Source organism: Nomascus leucogenys, chromosome X (assembly GCF_006542625.1).
Source record: "Nomascus leucogenys isolate Asia chromosome X, Asia_NLE_v1, whole genome shotgun sequence".
Classification (NCBI taxonomy): domain Eukaryota; kingdom Metazoa; phylum Chordata; class Mammalia; order Primates; family Hylobatidae; genus Nomascus; species Nomascus leucogenys.
This window is the reverse complement of record NC_044406.1, coordinates 110,615,966-110,633,728: the sequence shown is the minus strand read 5'-3', so window position 1 is coordinate 110,633,728 and position 17,763 is coordinate 110,615,966. Positions and strand designations below refer to the sequence as shown.

The 17,763-nt window shown below is 38.3% G+C and overlaps 1 protein-coding gene across 4 annotated transcripts in view; it reads left to right on the top strand.

The window, feature by feature from the left end:
• TENM1 (teneurin transmembrane protein 1) overlaps positions 1–17,763 on the top strand; it is an 832,777-nt gene that overhangs the window by 718,849 nt on the left and 96,165 nt on the right. For all 4 annotated transcript variants that reach the window (XM_030807128.1, XM_030807125.1, XM_030807127.1 and 1 more), the window contains 2 exons: positions 2,543–2,563; positions 7,788–8,020. In XM_030807128.1, coding sequence (XP_030662988.1) covers positions 2,543–2,563; positions 7,788–8,020 — 254 coding nt within the window. The remainder of the gene's footprint in view (positions 1–2,542; positions 2,564–7,787; positions 8,021–17,763) is intronic.

Genomic DNA, 17,763 nt, shown 5'->3' with positions numbered 1-17,763 from the left:
GCCACCACAGTGCAGGCCAGTCAGAGTCCCATGATGCCAGGCCACTAGAAAACAGCTCCAAAATTGGCATTTGTCCTCTTTTCCATCCCTTACCTCACAAAAATATAAAAGGAATAGATGGTACGTTATGTTAAGTGGAAGAAGCTAGACATAAAAGGACAAATATTTAACGGTTCCATTTATATGAAATATCCAGAATAGGCATTCTTGTGGTTGCCTGGGGCTGAGGGAGGGGAAAAATGGGAAGTGACCACAAATAGGTATGGAGTTTCTTCATAGCATGATGAAAATGTTCTGGAATTGAATAATGGTAAAGGCTACACAACTCTCTGAATGTACTGGAAACCACTGAATTGCACATTTTAGAAGGGTGAATTTTAAGGTATGCAAATCATATCAATAATTTTCTTTTAAATTAAAAAAGAAGAGTACATGACCCTTTCATCACCTGGATCTTGAGAAAATCAGAGGTCAACTTAAAGACTTTATCATTGGAAGCATGTCTTGCGCTAAAAAGATTTGAAATTCCATTTCTTTCTCCTCCTAACTCATGGCAAGCTTCAAGTCGGTCCATTGCCAGGTGGTGGTGCCCACGGATGGGCCCAGGCCCTTGTGAAGAGCTCACACACTGACACCTCAGCATGTAGTCAGTTGGTAGCTAGATAGCAGACTGACTTTGGTGGTGGCTCAGTCCTAAATCCTTAACGAAAAGTAATTCTGAGACAGAACAAGGTCACACACTGGAAATAAATTCCGTCATTTTCACTTCCTCCCTCTGAGATGTTAATGAGAGAAGCTGCTCTGCATAATATGGGACATCTTTCCAAATTCACAGTGACATTATTGGCAGAATCAGAAGCAGCTGCAAGAAAGTCAAACCATCCCCCTCTCACTCCTTGCCATCATGTAAGAATTTCAAAACCCTTTGTAGCCACACAAGTGGTTCTGTACCATGAGAATCTGTTGCTGATGAAACCGTATTTTAATGAGATCCTTCTAGTACTTTCACAACTAAACTTCTTTCAGGAGGATCACCTATGCCACAGTGATTACAGCTAGCCTCAAACACACTCATTCTGTAATTTAGAGGCCACAAAAACAGGCAAGTGTCTAGAGACAAGGAAATTGAAAGAGGTGCAAATGAAAGTTTCTAGAGACAAGCAAATTGAAAGAGGCGCAAATGCCTGCAGCCAGGTTTCTAATCAGAGCTCCTCATCCTTATCAGTTCACCTTTGTTTCAACCCACAGGATACCTACCCTTTTGAGATGAGCAAAGGAAACAGAAAAGTCAGTGAACCTTGACCTGTGGCCCAACTAGTAAAATCTCAGAAAGGTTCTTTTTAAAAAGAGTTGAATCTGCTGTAGCAGATAACTTCAGATGAAAAATTTTGTATATTTTCTTCTTCCCTGAGATTCCAAAGAATAAGACCATTTCCTAGTTTAGATAAAAAAATGGTTATCTCTATGTTTTCAAAATGACATAGGGCCAGATTTAAAAGGATTTTAAAAATTAAAATGACCATATTTCACAGATGATTATAGCCTTTTAATTCTGGGCAGACTTGACCCAAAGTCAGGCCTATACACAGACTGCACTCCCTGTGTGAGAAACCTCATACCAGGTCCCATCATGAAATGCCCTAGGCAATACCCTGTGCCAAGAGGCTTACAGATCAGGAGCCACCAAAGTATTGTCCTTCTTCTGGCCCAACAGTCCTCTAGTGCCTACCCCAGTTGCCCTTTAGAGCATGGATGGCTAGAAGACACAAAGCTCTAACAGTTGATGTACAGTGTGTTTTATCGAAGTTGTTTTGATCAGCAGTTTTGATGTCAGGGATATTCTGTCATGGTCTAAAAGAAAACTCTTACACTTTCAACTTGTTAAGGAGCTTTTTAATATTGCTAAGGAATTTGCACAACGGATGTTCCTATCTTATCTCTGAGATCAGATAAGTGGTTTAGGGTTAGTGTTGGGATGACTGTCTGTACACACAACTTGATAATAAAACAGTGATTTTACACTTTGATAGAGTGCTTATGGCTATCAAACCAAAGCCTAAAATGGATAGTCCCTCTGCTGTGGCTGCTTCTTCAACCCCTAGTTCAATGGTTCCTAAATTTTATTTTGCATCAGAATTGCCAGCCAACTTTGTTAAAAATAAAATTTCCAGGCCCCACCTCCACCCAAGATTCTGATTCAATAGGGCTAGGGAGAACCCTAGGAAAGTGCACAAGTGCAAGAATCCAAGTGATTCTGATGCAGATGGTCCGGAGAGAACCTTTTGAAAAATCTGCCTTAGAACTTTGCGCATCCACCAAACAAAATATGCAATCGCCTTGACACCATCTTAGGAGGCAAAGCCTGGAGAGATTGGATCAACTTTGGCTTGCACGCCTGACTAAATGATCCCCATAGAGTCTCTTTAAATGCCACAATCTGAGTTAGGAATTGGTGTGTCTGGTTAGGTTTGGCTTGTTCAATGATACTGATGACTCTCTGTTTGCTTTTGCTTGCCACTCGTGGATACCTTGTGCACCCTAGAAACAGAGATACCAGACATAGGTAAGCAAATCACATCAGCAGCTACCTAATGTCCCCTCTTGCCTATGAGACTACCTCCTAATAATGTGTTAATAGGGAAATTTTTCTTCCCCAGTAAGGTTAAAGAATAGTGTGAACATAAATTTGGAAGTTATAACTCAGGCAAGTGTCTTCCAAAAGAAGGGTCCACTATGTAGAATTTGCTGGAGGATCAAAACATACTAAAAAGAATTCATAAGTGAAAGCTGACAGTTCAGTACTTCATGGGAAAGCAAGGCCTTAAGTTTCATTATGTTCCCCTAAGGTGATAACACAAATGAGTTGGTAAGTTCAAATAGATTTGATGTTTTCAAATTGCAGGTAGAGAAAGAGGTAATACAGCAATCTCCCTAGGTCCAGAAATATAGTTTTCAAGTGTATTAAGAGACAGTGACCATGGTGACCTTCTTTAATACAATTTTTTCTTTTTTTCTTTTATGTGGCCTCACTGTTTCTATTTCTTTCCACCAAAAAGAAGTAATAGGAAAACCTTAAACTGACCGTTTACAGACAATGGTACATAGCTCTGAAATTAATCATAATGAATATTTCTATTCAATGTGTTTATGCATTACACTTGTCAAAACTGTTCTAAATTACCTGAAATTGCAAAGGAGAAAATTGAATTTGTTCACTCCCGAATGCCAATTGTCATCAAAATGGCACTGATGGGGTTTCTAATCTGGATTTCATTTGGGCAACGCCACTTCCTGAATGCCAGTGCAGACGATCAGCCTTGCTACTTTGGCATAACTGATTCCTTAAGCAAATTAAGTTGGTTGTCAAATTGCTTACTGGTAAAGTGTTGCACAGTATTAATTATAAACAATTAATTGCCCATTTAACAATCTATGTGATTTTTAACTAGCATGAATGAAGTGATCTTTGCTAAGTTGAAGGGCATTGCTTGAATGTAAAACTAACCAAAAGGTGATAGTAAATCTAACACCCAAGTTGTAAAAGAAATCTTCACATATCTCAAATTGCAATTTGCATTGAGACACAAGGGATTAAAGCAAATTGGAATATAGTCCAGTGGTTTTTTTCTTTGTCAGGTATGGCTTGTTTTCAGAAAGTAGAAAGAAATCAGCTTCAAAAGAGCTAAAGTACACTTGAGAAATGGCATGAAACAGCAAGTTACATATTGATAGGAGGGACCTTCCTGACTGCTGGCTATCAAGAAAATAACATTGATTAGATTTCACTTTGGTTTGTTGGGCTATTCTATTTTCTAAAGGCCAGTACACAAAGTTTGAGAACAGCCTGGCTGAACAAAATAGGACATGTTGCTCATTAGAAAGCAGGAACACTGATTTGTTTTGCTGCCTTCAGAGCAAGAGTATTCTGATGATATTTTGCACACAAAATCACATATAATCTAGTCTAATCTTGGTCCGGGCCCAAACTTGTTAGTGAGCCGGGACAAGCTCCCTGTGTGTCTGGGTTTCCCCAGCTGAGATTTGAGAGATTGCTAATTCTAACTTTCCTCACAGGCACACTGGGGTATTCAATAATGAATGAATGTACTGCATTCCAAAGTGCTTTTGTGCAAATAGCAAAACAGCATTTCTCTTGGAAAAATAGCCTATGGACTCTTCCTAAACAAAGCATGACTAATCTGGCTGAATTGAAACTCCACAAACTGGCTATCAAAGTATTATAGTTGTTTCAAAGAAGGATTGTGACCCCTTCTTTTTTCTAGAAAGATCTGAGCACATTGGAAAAATTTTATTCTGAAGGCAAAAATCTAACTATATATGTAAAGACTGTTACTCAAACCCCTATTGAAGCAGTTTTTCCCAAAGAGATGCCTTGTCTGGTATGGCTACCAAATCAATTCTAGAGTTTGTTGGGGCCCTTCATAGTTTGTTTACAGCACCTGTTATGGTGGTTCCAGGGTTGGAGGTGTCCCTGGAATCTACTGGATTCTCTTACTTGTTGAAGGTAAGTAGCAAAAAATTAAGTATTCCTATTGAACCTATTTTTTTCCAACTAAAACTATAAACAGTCTCAAATTAGTATTTGCAGGCCTGATGATTATTAACATACATAAATATGCTTGGAGGGCAAATATAATTACAAATGCAATTAATAGCATTCCAGTCCTTAAAGGTATCTTGATTGTTCTCACCACCCTCTCCCCTCCATTTTGCCTAAGTAGCAAGGCCTGAACTCTTTTATGTCTTAGTTTTATATCCTGCAGTTCAGTTTAGTTTAGCACGTACTAAGCGCCAATCCTGTCAGGCCCTCTATTGGCACTGAGAATAGAGAGATGAATATGGTTCCTGCCTGCAAAGAGCTCACAGTGTAGTTGGAGAGAAAGATATGTTAGGAAAAAAAATAGTGCTTACACCCAGCACCCAGATCTTGGTTTCTAATACCATTCTCCAATAAAGGGAACCAGAGGGTCTTTGGAGAAATGGCTGATTCTAGGATTGGGGCAGGGGGTATAGCAGATGAGCCCAGAGCATCTTGTAGTGCCAGAAAGAAAGGAAAGGCTAAAAAAAAATCCCTCATCGATGGGGATATGGCAAAGGGACACATGAGTCAACGAAAAGAGCTCCCAATGGCTAAAGCTGGAATAACTTGAGCAGCAAAATAAAGTAGCATTGGATTTAATGCAAAGTATAAAATAAATATCCGTGAGTCCATACTGATATAAATAAATGGTTGAATTACTAATAGATGGAGGTGAGATAAAGCTCCCATTTAGAAGAATTCCAAATAATTTATGTAGATACTCCACCCTCAAGGAGGTGGAGCATAACTTTCTACTCCTTAAGTGTTGGCTACGCATAGTTACTTCCTTCCAAAGAGTAAAGTGTGGAAAGTAGGGGAGAAAGAGTATCTTTACAGTGAAGAAATCTGACGAACACTATTTCAGCCAGGAGATCAAGGTCAAACCCATTAGTGTACATCATATTGGTAGTATGTACCCTTGATATAATTTGATCAGAATGGCACTTTATTACCTCTGTGCTCTTCCTCCCAAAAGCCTATCACCCCTGTCTAACTGTAAGAAAAAACAATCAGACACATTTCAGTCAAGGGTATTCTACAAAATACCTGACCAGTACTCCTCAAAACTGTTAAGGTCATCAAAAACAAGAAAAATCTGAGAAACTGTCACAGAAGAGCCTAAGAAGACATGACGACTAAATATAATTTGTTATCGTGGATGGGATCCTGGAACAGAAAAAGAACATTAGGTAAAAACTAAGGAAATCTAATAAGTATGGACTTCATTTAATAAATTTAAAAAATAATGCTAATACCATATGATAGGTGCTGCTAAGATACAAGTCCCTTTTCTTTACTAATTTCTCTCCTTCTGTTTCTCCTGTCATAACACTTGGACTCATGGTAGTCATATCCTGTCTACTTATCTGTCTCTCCCACTAGACTGTGAGTTTCATAAAGAAGCTGTGTGTATCTTGCACACAAGTAGGTCTCTAGAACATAGCACAGTTCTTGGATACATTGTATGCACTTAATAAATGATTTTTAATGAATTAGTAAACAAATACACAATACTGAAATGGTACCAAGGAAGTAGTTCAGATGAGAGATGATGAGGCCTTAGAGTAGAAACAGCAGAGATAAAAAGAAATGAGCAGACTGGAGAACAATTTAGAAAGTAGAATTTAAAAGCCACCTTTCACTGGATGTGGGAAATGGTGGAAAGAAGGAAGTAGAAAAGAATGGCTTCTGGTTTTTGGCTTTGACAACTGGGTGCTAGGCAGAGGTATGGGCAATGAGCATATCAGAGATGAGCAAGACAAGATTGCTCTCCACCAAGCTTTATTGCAACTGGCAGGGCAGGAGAGGGAGATGCAAACAACACATAAACAAATAATTTAATATGATATGTAATCCCCAGAATAGAGGTAAGATAATGCAAATAACCCAGACTGGAGAAGGGAAGACTGGGAAAGCTTCCTTCAGGAGATGATGCCCAAATAAAGCCTCAAAAGACATGTAAGAATGAATGAAGAGAAGAAAGGCTTGGCTAACACACCAAGAAACATTAAAAAGTTTTTAAAGATGGGAGCCAAATGATCAGAGTAACTCTGCAGGCAGCATGGGAAAAAAATGATTTAAGATTTCAAAAACACATCCTACATATCGATCTATAGAAAACATTCCAGGCCAGAGATGATGAAAGATAGAACTAATGTAATGGCATAGAGATGGAAGATGAGAATGTTTCTGAAAGTTAGTTTACAGGCACAATTGCATGTGGAGAGCAAAAGAGGGATTAGGGATGACTTCCACATTTGGGGTTTGGATGATGTCAGTATTACACGAACCTTAAGTTCAAGTAAAATGTCTCCAAAACTAAGGTTATTGTAGCCATTGAAAAACTAAAATTAGGAAGAATCAAAATAATAAACAAACTCAGCCATCTATACACATAAAAATAACTTGAGATTCCATGTGAATATGTAATAGAAAAGTTTCAAGAATGCCAAAATCCAAACAAGGTAACTTTAGGGTCACTTTTAGGAGGTATAACTATGTGATTACACAATCATATGATTGCCATTATAACTTTAAAAAGGTTAAATATAACCAGTTCCATTATGTCCTGAAAGAACAAAAACCAGATTAGAAAACTGTGATAGTCAGTTGAAAAAGGGAAACTTGGAAAGAAGTTTGGCAGTATATCTCCAGCACGATCCTCCCTTAGCGACACTCCTTGAGCTTTGGACATGCCTTTCAATTGACAACTGGGGCCTGGGAAGATGGTATTGTCCACAAGCAAGGTGAGAAGCCCAAGAGAGAGGAAGTAGGTTTATGAAGGATGGGGAAAGCAGGAAAAGAAAGTAACTTCTGTTTTGGATATGTTGAGTTTGAGGTGACTGAGACACCCAGCAGTGATCTAGTAGGTAATTGGATAACTGAGTATGGAGAATAAGAGAAGAATGATCTATTGAGATTTCCTGTCTTCTGTTTCTTTCTACCCCCAAATGGATGGTATTGGAATGTCAGCATCATTATGGGTTAGCAGTACACATTAGATTTGTTTTATACCTAGACCCACTATTAGAAAAACAGGGAAGTATCCATATCCTTGATACTTAAGAAGGAAGATAAATGAATTCACTCAGCTATCAAAAGATTTTTCCATTTGTGACAAAAGGCTGAGCCCAGGGGGTTCGTGTTGAAAAATTGCCTTGAATAACTTTACTTTTCTCTTCCTTAGCACAAGTCCTGCTCACAAATACTATCTGGCTATGGACCCTGTGTCTGAGTCACTCTATCTATCAGACACCAATACTCGCAAAGTCTACAAGTTGAAATCTCTTGTGGAGACGAAAGATCTGTCCAAGAATTTTGAAGTGGTGGCAGGAACTGGTGATCAGTGCCTTCCCTTTGACCAGAGTCATTGTGGAGATGGTGGGAGAGCATCGGAAGCTTCACTGAATAGCCCTCGAGGTAAAAAAAACATATATATATATATATATATATATATATATACACACACACACACACACACCCTTGGGTCATCTAAAGATTTTGACTTTACAAAATCCCGAGACTGTTGCCACACTTTAGCCCATCCACTAATCTCAATATTTTGCATCTGAGAGCCAAAATATTGAAGTAGGCTGTCCCAGTAGACACATCCAAGGCACATAATGTATTTTTAGTCAATATTCATTAGTATGGTTATAACTGTTATTAAAAGAATGAAATGCTTCCTTTTCTAGTTGATAAATAACTATTAGCCAGAACCCTCAGAGTGCCTCCCTGGCACCACAGCCCACCCCAGAGTTACCTCCTGGAAACTCCCCACAGTCCAGCAACTAAAGGGTTAACCTGACCCAGCAGAGAGCCTGCAGACCCCTGATTTGGCTCTTCAGCCTGCATTGCTTGGGATAAGGTCTGTGCCTACCTTCTACCACTGCTAAGTATGTTGAATATCGCACAGACCCTAAACATTCCTGACTTTTGCTTAACAAAATTATGAATCTTCAATGAACCCTTCTTCCGTTAATTTATCTGAATCATTCTGGAAATTACTTATATTTTCAGTTGATATTGCCTCTAGAATAACAAATTCCAATTTTTTTCTGTTGCCTTCTGTGGGAGTTTGGCCTTATTTTTATTTGTCCGAAATTTACTTCTCAGTCTTCAAGGACCAACCTTTAATTTAATTGCCTAGAATCTAGTGAACAAATCTGTGTCTCCCAATTAACTTCTGGGTTTTCTGGATCATTTGCCAGTCTTAGGCCACAAAGTTGAAGGATAGTCAACTTTTAAGTCTGTCATCATATATCATTGACCCTGTCATCTTAATTATTTAACTGCTCTTCTCAGTTCCTTCTCCAAGATGTTTGTGTGAGTGTGTGTATGTGTGTGTGTGTGTGTCTGCATGCATGCATACGTGCGTGCATTTATGTTAGTGATTTTAGAAATTATTCATTTTACTGGGCTTACAAAGCCAGTGTTTTCTTAGTTATTATACAAATAATTTAAACATTTGTTGCAGAAAAATTAGAAAAGGGAGAATAAAAAAATTTAATTAAAATCACCCATAAGCCTACTACATGTAGAAAACCACTGTCAACATTTTAGTATTTATCCTTCTAGACTTTTTCCATGCATATCAGATATTTTAATTCTCTAAGAGTAGAATCATATTATATAATGCTGTTCTGTTACCTGTTTTACACACAATGTATTATGAACATCTTTCCATGCCAATAAATGTAGTGAGGTCAGTGTGTTTAATTTATTAGATGGTCACTTATTACTTTATATTTTAAGAGGTTACTCTTTAACCATTTAACATTTGCTATATTGGGACTGAATTCCTACTAGTATCACAGTTTAAAGCTTTCACTTTCTTCAAGGCCTTTGTCTTTTATAAAGCCCCTCTGGCTAACCCCATACCATTAAATCTGAATTTATTTAACAGTGTCTACACTACACAATTAGCACTTGATTTTATTTTGCCTTCTTTTGCTTCCAGTGCTTTCATGAATGGGAGGTTTTTTCTACTGAAATAAGTTGCTTGAGACGGGAAATCACATCTAATATCATGGAATTTTCCCCACTTCGCCACCAACTTCTAGCATAGTGTGGGACCCACTACACACACTTATTGTGTAATTGATCAATTAAGTAACTCTTATCTATGCCAGGAATTCCTAAAAGGAATTTCAGTGGTGTTTACAGGGGATGATTTATTTTCCCTAAGGGAACACAAGCCCCCCCCCCAAGTATTATGGTAAATTTTTTCTTTATTTCTCTGTGCCAGCTCTTTCCTTATACATAGTGGGTCCACGATAAATATTTAATGATTGAATAAATAACTCGGGTGCAACATGTGATCAGCTCATCTTTCAAGAAAATACATTAGGCTGGGTCTCACCTTTTACACGGGTTTAAAATTCTTGAGGGTATTATAAAGATTTCTGCATAAAAAATAGAGAGGAATCAAGCTTGTATTGTGCTTTAAATTGACATCCTCCTGAGTTGCTGCTAGTTTGAAAACCATTCACCTCAACTACCACATTCAGCCTGCCACACAGAGAATGAATATTTTAGCTTTTCCAAATAAAGCAAATAATTGGTTCACTGCAGCTTTTTTTTTTCTTGGAAAGCAGCAATAATAAAGTACTGATGAACAAGATTTACATGAACTCTTAAAGCATCAGTAATGAGAGTGCTGAAATTTATGTATCAAAGCTAATATTAAACTAAGTTTTTCTTCTTGTCATAGCCACTACTACATTTTCCTTTGTCTTGATTTACTCATCTTTCTATCCAAGAGCTTCCTTTGCCATAATCTGGTACACTTCATTCATTCCAAAGCAATAAGAGAGCCCTGAGAACATCTAGCCCAGACTTCCGACAGCTAAATGTCTAATCCATCTGGGACAGCTTACACATAATGATCCTGAAGCTGGTGTTGTCAACATCTGCTTTGATCCAGTGAGTGAACTAGAATGCTGAAAGGAGTGGGATGTGTGGTTCACACTAGGTAGCCACCACATCTCCTTCAACCATGCTAACAATGTTTGAAGACCCTGTTAGTGATCTTTATAATAACTCAGATGGCAGAACCTATGTCCAGCCATCAGTTGCTCTGAAAATGCTGGTCAGAACACTTAGGTGCCTAGCTATGGCACCTACCTCCATGCTGAATATAGTCAGCACTCACCTTTGTCAGTGAATTAGAAGTGAGATTCTCTTTAAATGAAATGCTGCAGGGTGATTTCATGACTTCCATAAAAGGAAAAATCATGCAAAAAGTTATTACAGTGCACAAAACGAGAGGAGAGTATTGCTAATTGCTCATTTCATCTTTGAGGTTCTCCTACAGATTCTTTGTTTCTCAAGAAAGCCCAATTTGTTTGTTTTTTGCTTTAAAACTACCCTGTACATCAGCTCCTTCTTCCTTCCACTTAGTAGACAGCAAACGTTTAATGAATTTCTTTAAGGAGAGGTTTGATTTTTCCCTCCACCTAGAAGCTAATAAAGAAAAGCTGTAGATCAGTAGAAAATGGAAATGTACTTCTAGGGAGCACCATTTCTAGGTTAGGGAAAAGAGCTTGCTCCAAGACTTTAACAAGCAACATATTGCAATTATAGGAAGGCTCTCCAACATGTCCTTAATTATGCAAGGTAAGTCAAATAAATGTTAATCTGTACGACAGCTAATTTACTCTCTAAATCTATTCTAAAAATAGGATGAAATAAAATTTGCTTTTGAGATCATTCATTCTAAATTCGGAGTAAATTATCCAATGGAGTTAAAAACCAGTCAGCGAAAGGTAACAGGTCAGAAGCCATGGGATTTTTTTTTGTTTTGGTTTTGTTTTGGTTTTGGTTTTGGTTTTTAGCAATGGCAGCAAGTTCTGGTAAATACCAAGTGAGGGAGCCTGGACTTTCTTTTTCAATACATGTAATGCCCATGTTTTCTTTCAATGACTCCGTGCAAGTCACCGTACCTCACTGTGGTTTCACTTACCTGAACATGAAGATAGGCTGAGTGGTGCCATTGACTAATTTTATGACATTGGGCATTTAAACACTGGGTCCTGAAATTCCTCAGTTGTAAACTGAAGGGCTCAGGATGATCTCCCTTTCAGCTCTAATGTATTAAAATAACTGTAACTATAACTTGTTCAATGCCTACTGTGTGCCATACACTGTGCTAGATATTTTACGCAGTTCCTCTGATCTTCATAACAATGCATGATGTAAATAGCATTAGTCCCATTGTACAGAAGAGGAAATAGAGAATCAGACAGGTTAAGAAATTTACCCGGACATATTACACATGTACCACTGAACCTAAAATAAAAGTTATTTTTAAAAAAAGAAATTTACCCAGTGTCACACAGTTTACAGATAACAGCACTGGAATTCAAACCAGGTCTGCCTGACTCCGAAAAACCCATGGTGCCATTTTTTTTTTTTTTTTTTTTTTTTTTGAGACGAAATCTCGCTGTCACCCTGACTGGAGTGCAGTGGCACGATCACGGCTCACTGCAACCTCCGCCTCCCGAGTTCCAGCGATTCTCCTGCCTCAGCCTCCTGAGTAGCTGGGATTACAGGAAGGGGCCATGACGCCTGGCTAATTTTTGTATTTTTAGTAGAGACGGGGTTTCACCATGTTGGTCAAGCTGTTCTCGAACTCCTGACCTCGTGATCCGCCCACCTCGGCCACACTTTACTTCACCATACCACACTGTCTGCCTTTCTGCTAAAATCCATGATCTCTGGGAAGGATGGAAATACTGGGGGAAAGAAATGCTTTTCAATCTGAGGACATGTATTCAATGGGAACAAAATATTTTTATTTACAAGATAAATAACTTTTAGTCTAGTTTCCTTTTCCTATTAAAACCATTTCTCAGATTTTTCTGACCTAGTAGTGTACCCATAGTACTCTGTAAATGTAATTATTCAAATAAATCTCCAGGAAACCTTGTCACTTCTCTTTGGAAGATTCTGTAATTAGAAACTTCACCAAATTTTCCTTAAGGGACACAGGCAGGAAACCTTCATTTTATTAAATTTCTTGACTACAGTAGTAACTGCAAATTTTGTTTGAAGGAAAAATGGAAGCGTCCCCAGATAGAATTTCATATGATAGCCTCTGGGTACTTCTCCTGGGAGGAAGTCTTTATCTGATCCAGTTTTATGCACTTTGATCTGAATCCCAATAAAGAGAAACATTTGCCATTTTACTCATCAATACTTCAATGTAATGGGACAAAGAAAAAAAGTTTAGAAAAGAGGTTGATGGAGTACTAATCCCTGGCATTGTATATGAGTTTGAATTGACTTTGAAAGATGCTTTTAAAACATGCATGGATGATGTAGTTGAAACTTAGGTTCCATTTATTATTTTTACTGCAACTTTCTTTAATTCTACAGAGAACTCGAACTAATGAGTCATGTAATAGATGACCAAGTACTTAAGCAGAATGTGAAATGGTACTAGGTGGGGATATAAAATAAAATTTGTGACAAGCTGGATGCATTTATTTTTTTAAGTAGATACAGAAGGTGAAGGAGTGACTGGACAGGATGAAATTAATCAGTGACTTAATTTGGTTCTCTTGGACCTCACCAAAGGTTATATCTCTATTTTCATGTACATCTTCAGGCAAACTGACCTCAGAACTCAGCAGGAGCAGAACTTAGGCAACATCCAGACAAGTGCAAACAGCCTCTGAGCTGTTCCATAGGAAGGAAATGATCCTTAAATCTTGACGGCTTCCAAAAGTGTTTTTAGGGTATACATGACCCTAACCTTACAGGATTCATCTTAACTTTACTGGAAATTAAGAAATCTGGGAATAATAAAGTCTAGACACAAACAATCTGTTTTTGTCCCTATCAGGTCTAGCTGAAGTGCATTCTGAAGCCCTACTCATTCTCCTGGCATCTGCGTGCTATTGTGAAAAGTTATATTTGGGGTTAATGGAAAGATGCTAAGGCTATAATCAGTGACTTTTTGCTGATGTCACTGGTGTCTATGAGGGAGACAGTGTAGTAAAGAAACAGACGTAGAATGTTCTTTTGGTTCTCCTGTTCAATGGAAGTGGTATGGTTTTTCCTAAATTCCTTTAGCATAGGATCCATCTTGGTAACAAAGCCATTTAGATTGACACTAGGGACATCCCTCAACAAAATTACGGGTAAGCCATAGCATGGATAAAAAGAATGGTATATTTAGGAAACTGCAAATAATTCAGTATTCTTAGAGTAAGAATATCGGAGAGTAATAGGAAAGGGAGGGCAGAAGCAAGAAAAGGAAGTTTGGATTCTATCCTATAGGGAAAGGATTTGAAGCAGGAGAGATGTCCACCTTGTGCGTACGGTTTTGATAATGTTGGCGACAGGGTAATAAATGTGCTGGAGCAAAACTGGGGCAAATAAATGACAGGGAGTACTCACCTGTATAAGATTGGCAATGGATGTTGTGGGGTGGGGGGATGGGGGAGGGACAGCATGAGGAGATATACCTAATACTAAATGACGAGTTAATGGGTGCAGCACACCAACATGACACATGGATACATATGTAACAAACCTGCACATTGTGCACATGTACCCTAAAACTTAAAGTATAATAATAATGAAAAAAAAAAAGATTGGCAATGGAAGGGGATCTAATGAAGGAAACAGAGCAGAAACCTTCAGAAAAAAAGGTGGTGGACCAAAAGAGCACACTGTCCAGGAAGCCAGAGAGTAGTTCATTTCAAGGAGGTGTGAAAAACAGTATCAAGTGTCACACATTTGTAGCTATTGCATTAGGCAATGAGGAGTTCATTGGTGACCCTACCATTGGTGGTTTGGATGGTGGTAGAGGTGGAAGCCAGATTTTAGTCATTTGATGAGCCCATGAGAGATGAGAAAATAAATATCACTGGTGAAGATCACTCTTCTGAGAAGCTCGAATGTGAGAGATGGAGTGATAAATCGTGGGAGGCCAATGAACTCAGGAAGGCTTTTTCTATAAGGGGAGATGTGGCAATGCTTATCAGTCAATGGAAAGATAAAGAAGACGGGGAATAAATCAAATCATGGAGGAAACTGGAAGGAAGTAGGCCTAGAATAGGAGGGGAGACTGAAGCGATTATGGGTAGGGTATAGGGATGAGGATCAGTTTGTAGGTAGGAGAAGCTAGAAGAGTGATGATTCTTCATCCTGATAGCCTCCGTGTTCTCAGAGAAGTGGATCTGTTCTACTTAAAATGAGGATGTAAGTGGGAAAGGTTTGGGAGAGGCACTTACTGAAGTCTTCCTTCTGGGTAAGACAGCATTCTACCACTCATGGCCAAATTCCTAGCCCAGTTTCAAGACATTTCCTATGAGAATTTTACTCCAACAACCTTGTTTTAGAATCAGAAACATCTTGAAAAGAATATGTTTGATAAAGCCTTAAAATTCAGGCAAAATATTTGTTCTTTCTCCTTCAATGACCTTGTGCCGTTTTCATTTAGGGGGGGTTTCTGTCTCAAACACTGTTATTGGTCTCTCAGCTTACTGTAACTGTAACAGAAGAGTTAGTGCCTATTATGCAACCAGAATTAGAGCTTAACCTGTTTTTTATGCACAATTCATCTAATGCATCTGCTTAGGGTAGTCAAAAGATTTTGGCCTTAGATTATGTCAGCAACTGGAGCTTGAGGACCTTCCGGCCTGTTCTGTTGCAATCCCAAAGCCGTAAGCTGTCGATGAGAGAAGTCAGACAAAAGGAAGGCACTTACATCTAGCCTTGGCTCATTGCCTGTTTGGTCTAGGTAGCATCCATGGTTGGAAGACCTATATTAAGTTTTTTCAATTTTTATAAAGCCACAGATGCATTATTAAATGACTTTTTCTTCTGCATTTGTCTTAATTTTCATGTGTGCATCAGATTCTAGAAAACACAGACGTAATATTTTAGAGGCCAGATACCATGGTAGATAATTTTTCAGGTTTTGGAGTCAAACAGAAATGGAGGCAAATCCCAGATCCACTGCTAATTAAATGTTTAACCTTAGGCAAGTCACCTAACTTCCTTGAGCTTCAGATTCCTCATCTGTAAAGTTGGAAAACTAGTAATAGTGCCTACACAACGGGGTTGTTGGATAATGTATGTAAATTGCCTAGTGTGACACCCAGCATAAAGTATGTTACTGTATTACATAACAGTATTACCTACTGTTATGATCAGTCTTGCTGTTTTGTTGCTATAGTAATAATAATTATAATAGTGACCCATATATGGAATAAGTTACTTTGGAAGGAAGGAAACATTATGTCCTTGTAGGTCAATCTGAGACTTGATAATTTCTAGGTAGGATGGGTGCCACAGAAGAAGCAAGAGTCAAGGTAGGATGGAATTCACATGTTGTATGTGATTTGACCAGCCGACCCCTCCTCACCTTGAGATGCAGCAATTCTAGTGTTAGTTCCTTGTACATGTTATATTTGGGGGAGCCCCACAAGGCCCATCTAACTAAAGTAATTCCCTTAGCAGCGTACTATTTCACAATTAAATTCATTCCATAAGGATTTTCTTCAGATGTGAACTTAGTACGTGGTACAGGGAATTGTCTAGGAGAGCAGCATATTAATTCTTCATTAAAACACTTTATGGAGGCCTGGAGGGAATGGAGCAGAAGATGGATATGTTTGGATTGACAAGATCACCTGAGAAGGACAAGCCTGGGTGGGAACCACTGAAGGTAGCATGGAGAAGTGTGGTGCTAGGTATATGGCAGAATAGCTGCAAAGTGGGAGGAGATGGAGGAATAGCACTGATATACTTCATCTCCGCAGTATTGTCTAGAATGAAACTTGGACGCCTACATGCAAAGACTGACAGCTTGGAATTCTGGTTCCTCTTTTTATTTAAATCGCTAGCCAAAATAACTTTGCTTCCCTATCACAGCTCCTCAATGTCACACTTTTCTTATCTGCCTCAGCTGATGAAAAAGAAGAGTCCTCCCCACCCCTGCCAAAAAAGTGACAGAGATCACACACTAAGAGGCTGCAAATCACTGAAATCATATTTTGAGTGGTGTATTATGGTAACCTATAAATAACTAATTGTGTAAAATTGCTTTAGTAGTTTCTAGGTGGCAGCTTTAATTAAAAGCACCAGAGACATTTAGAAGTTTAGAAATGGATGGCATGTAATTTGCCCTTTTACCAACCATAAAATGGTAATTAAGAAATTTGATTCACTTCTTCCTATTAAAAGTTTTATGAGAATAGCAAGTTCCTTCTAAATACAGTTTCTCTTCAGCAAAAGGTAGTACGTTTGCTTTATCAGTCTTCTCCAGCAGGGTAAGGTGTTTTAATGTACAAATTCTTCAGAAGTTAATTAGGACATTTCTTTCCATGCAAAATGTTTGTTTTTAAGATTCTAAAACATAAAGCTGTATTAGAGTTGAACTTTGATCATGGCTCCATATTACTCCACCATCAATACAAGATGGTCCAGTAATCTCACGATTACCAAATGCATGGAGCTGACTATAAAATTAAAGAAATTGGGAAGTCATTTCCTGGTGAGTCTAGCATGCTTTGCTGATTTTTGAAGGAATCTGAAGTCTACAGTGTGTTGACTTCCTAGGGAATCCAGAATATTCACTCTACACTAGCAGAGTCATAAAAGATCATTTTAGCTTCATTGATCCTCCAGAAATACTGGATAAATTAGTAGTTGTATAGCGTAAAATTCAAACAACATGCAGCAAACTAAGATTTCTTTGGAAATCCATGAATTTAACACTGTCACAGGCTAAAACGCAGCTGGAAATAGAGTAAGGGAGTTCATTTTTTTATTTTATAATTGAACAATTGATTGCAATTTTGGCCACTTCAGCCCAGGGTTTATAGATGTCACTACTCAGGGCACTTACAACAGCATCATTAATGACATAAGTTATATGCAACATAAAGACAGCTTCTGGGTTTTTTTTTGTTTGGAAAAAAAACAACCAGGAGTACCTCATAGTCAGCTGTTTTTTTGTTTTTTTTTTTTTTTTTTTTTTTTTTTTTTACATCAAGCATATGTTTAAAAGTTATCTAAGCTGGACAGATCTAAGCAGAAAATAGGGGATGTTTGAAATGTCTCCTCTTCCCATCTTTCAGTGACACCCTGGCTAACTCTGAGCCCCTTGTGGCAGCCCTCAGTCTATCTCTCCTAGATAGAAATCC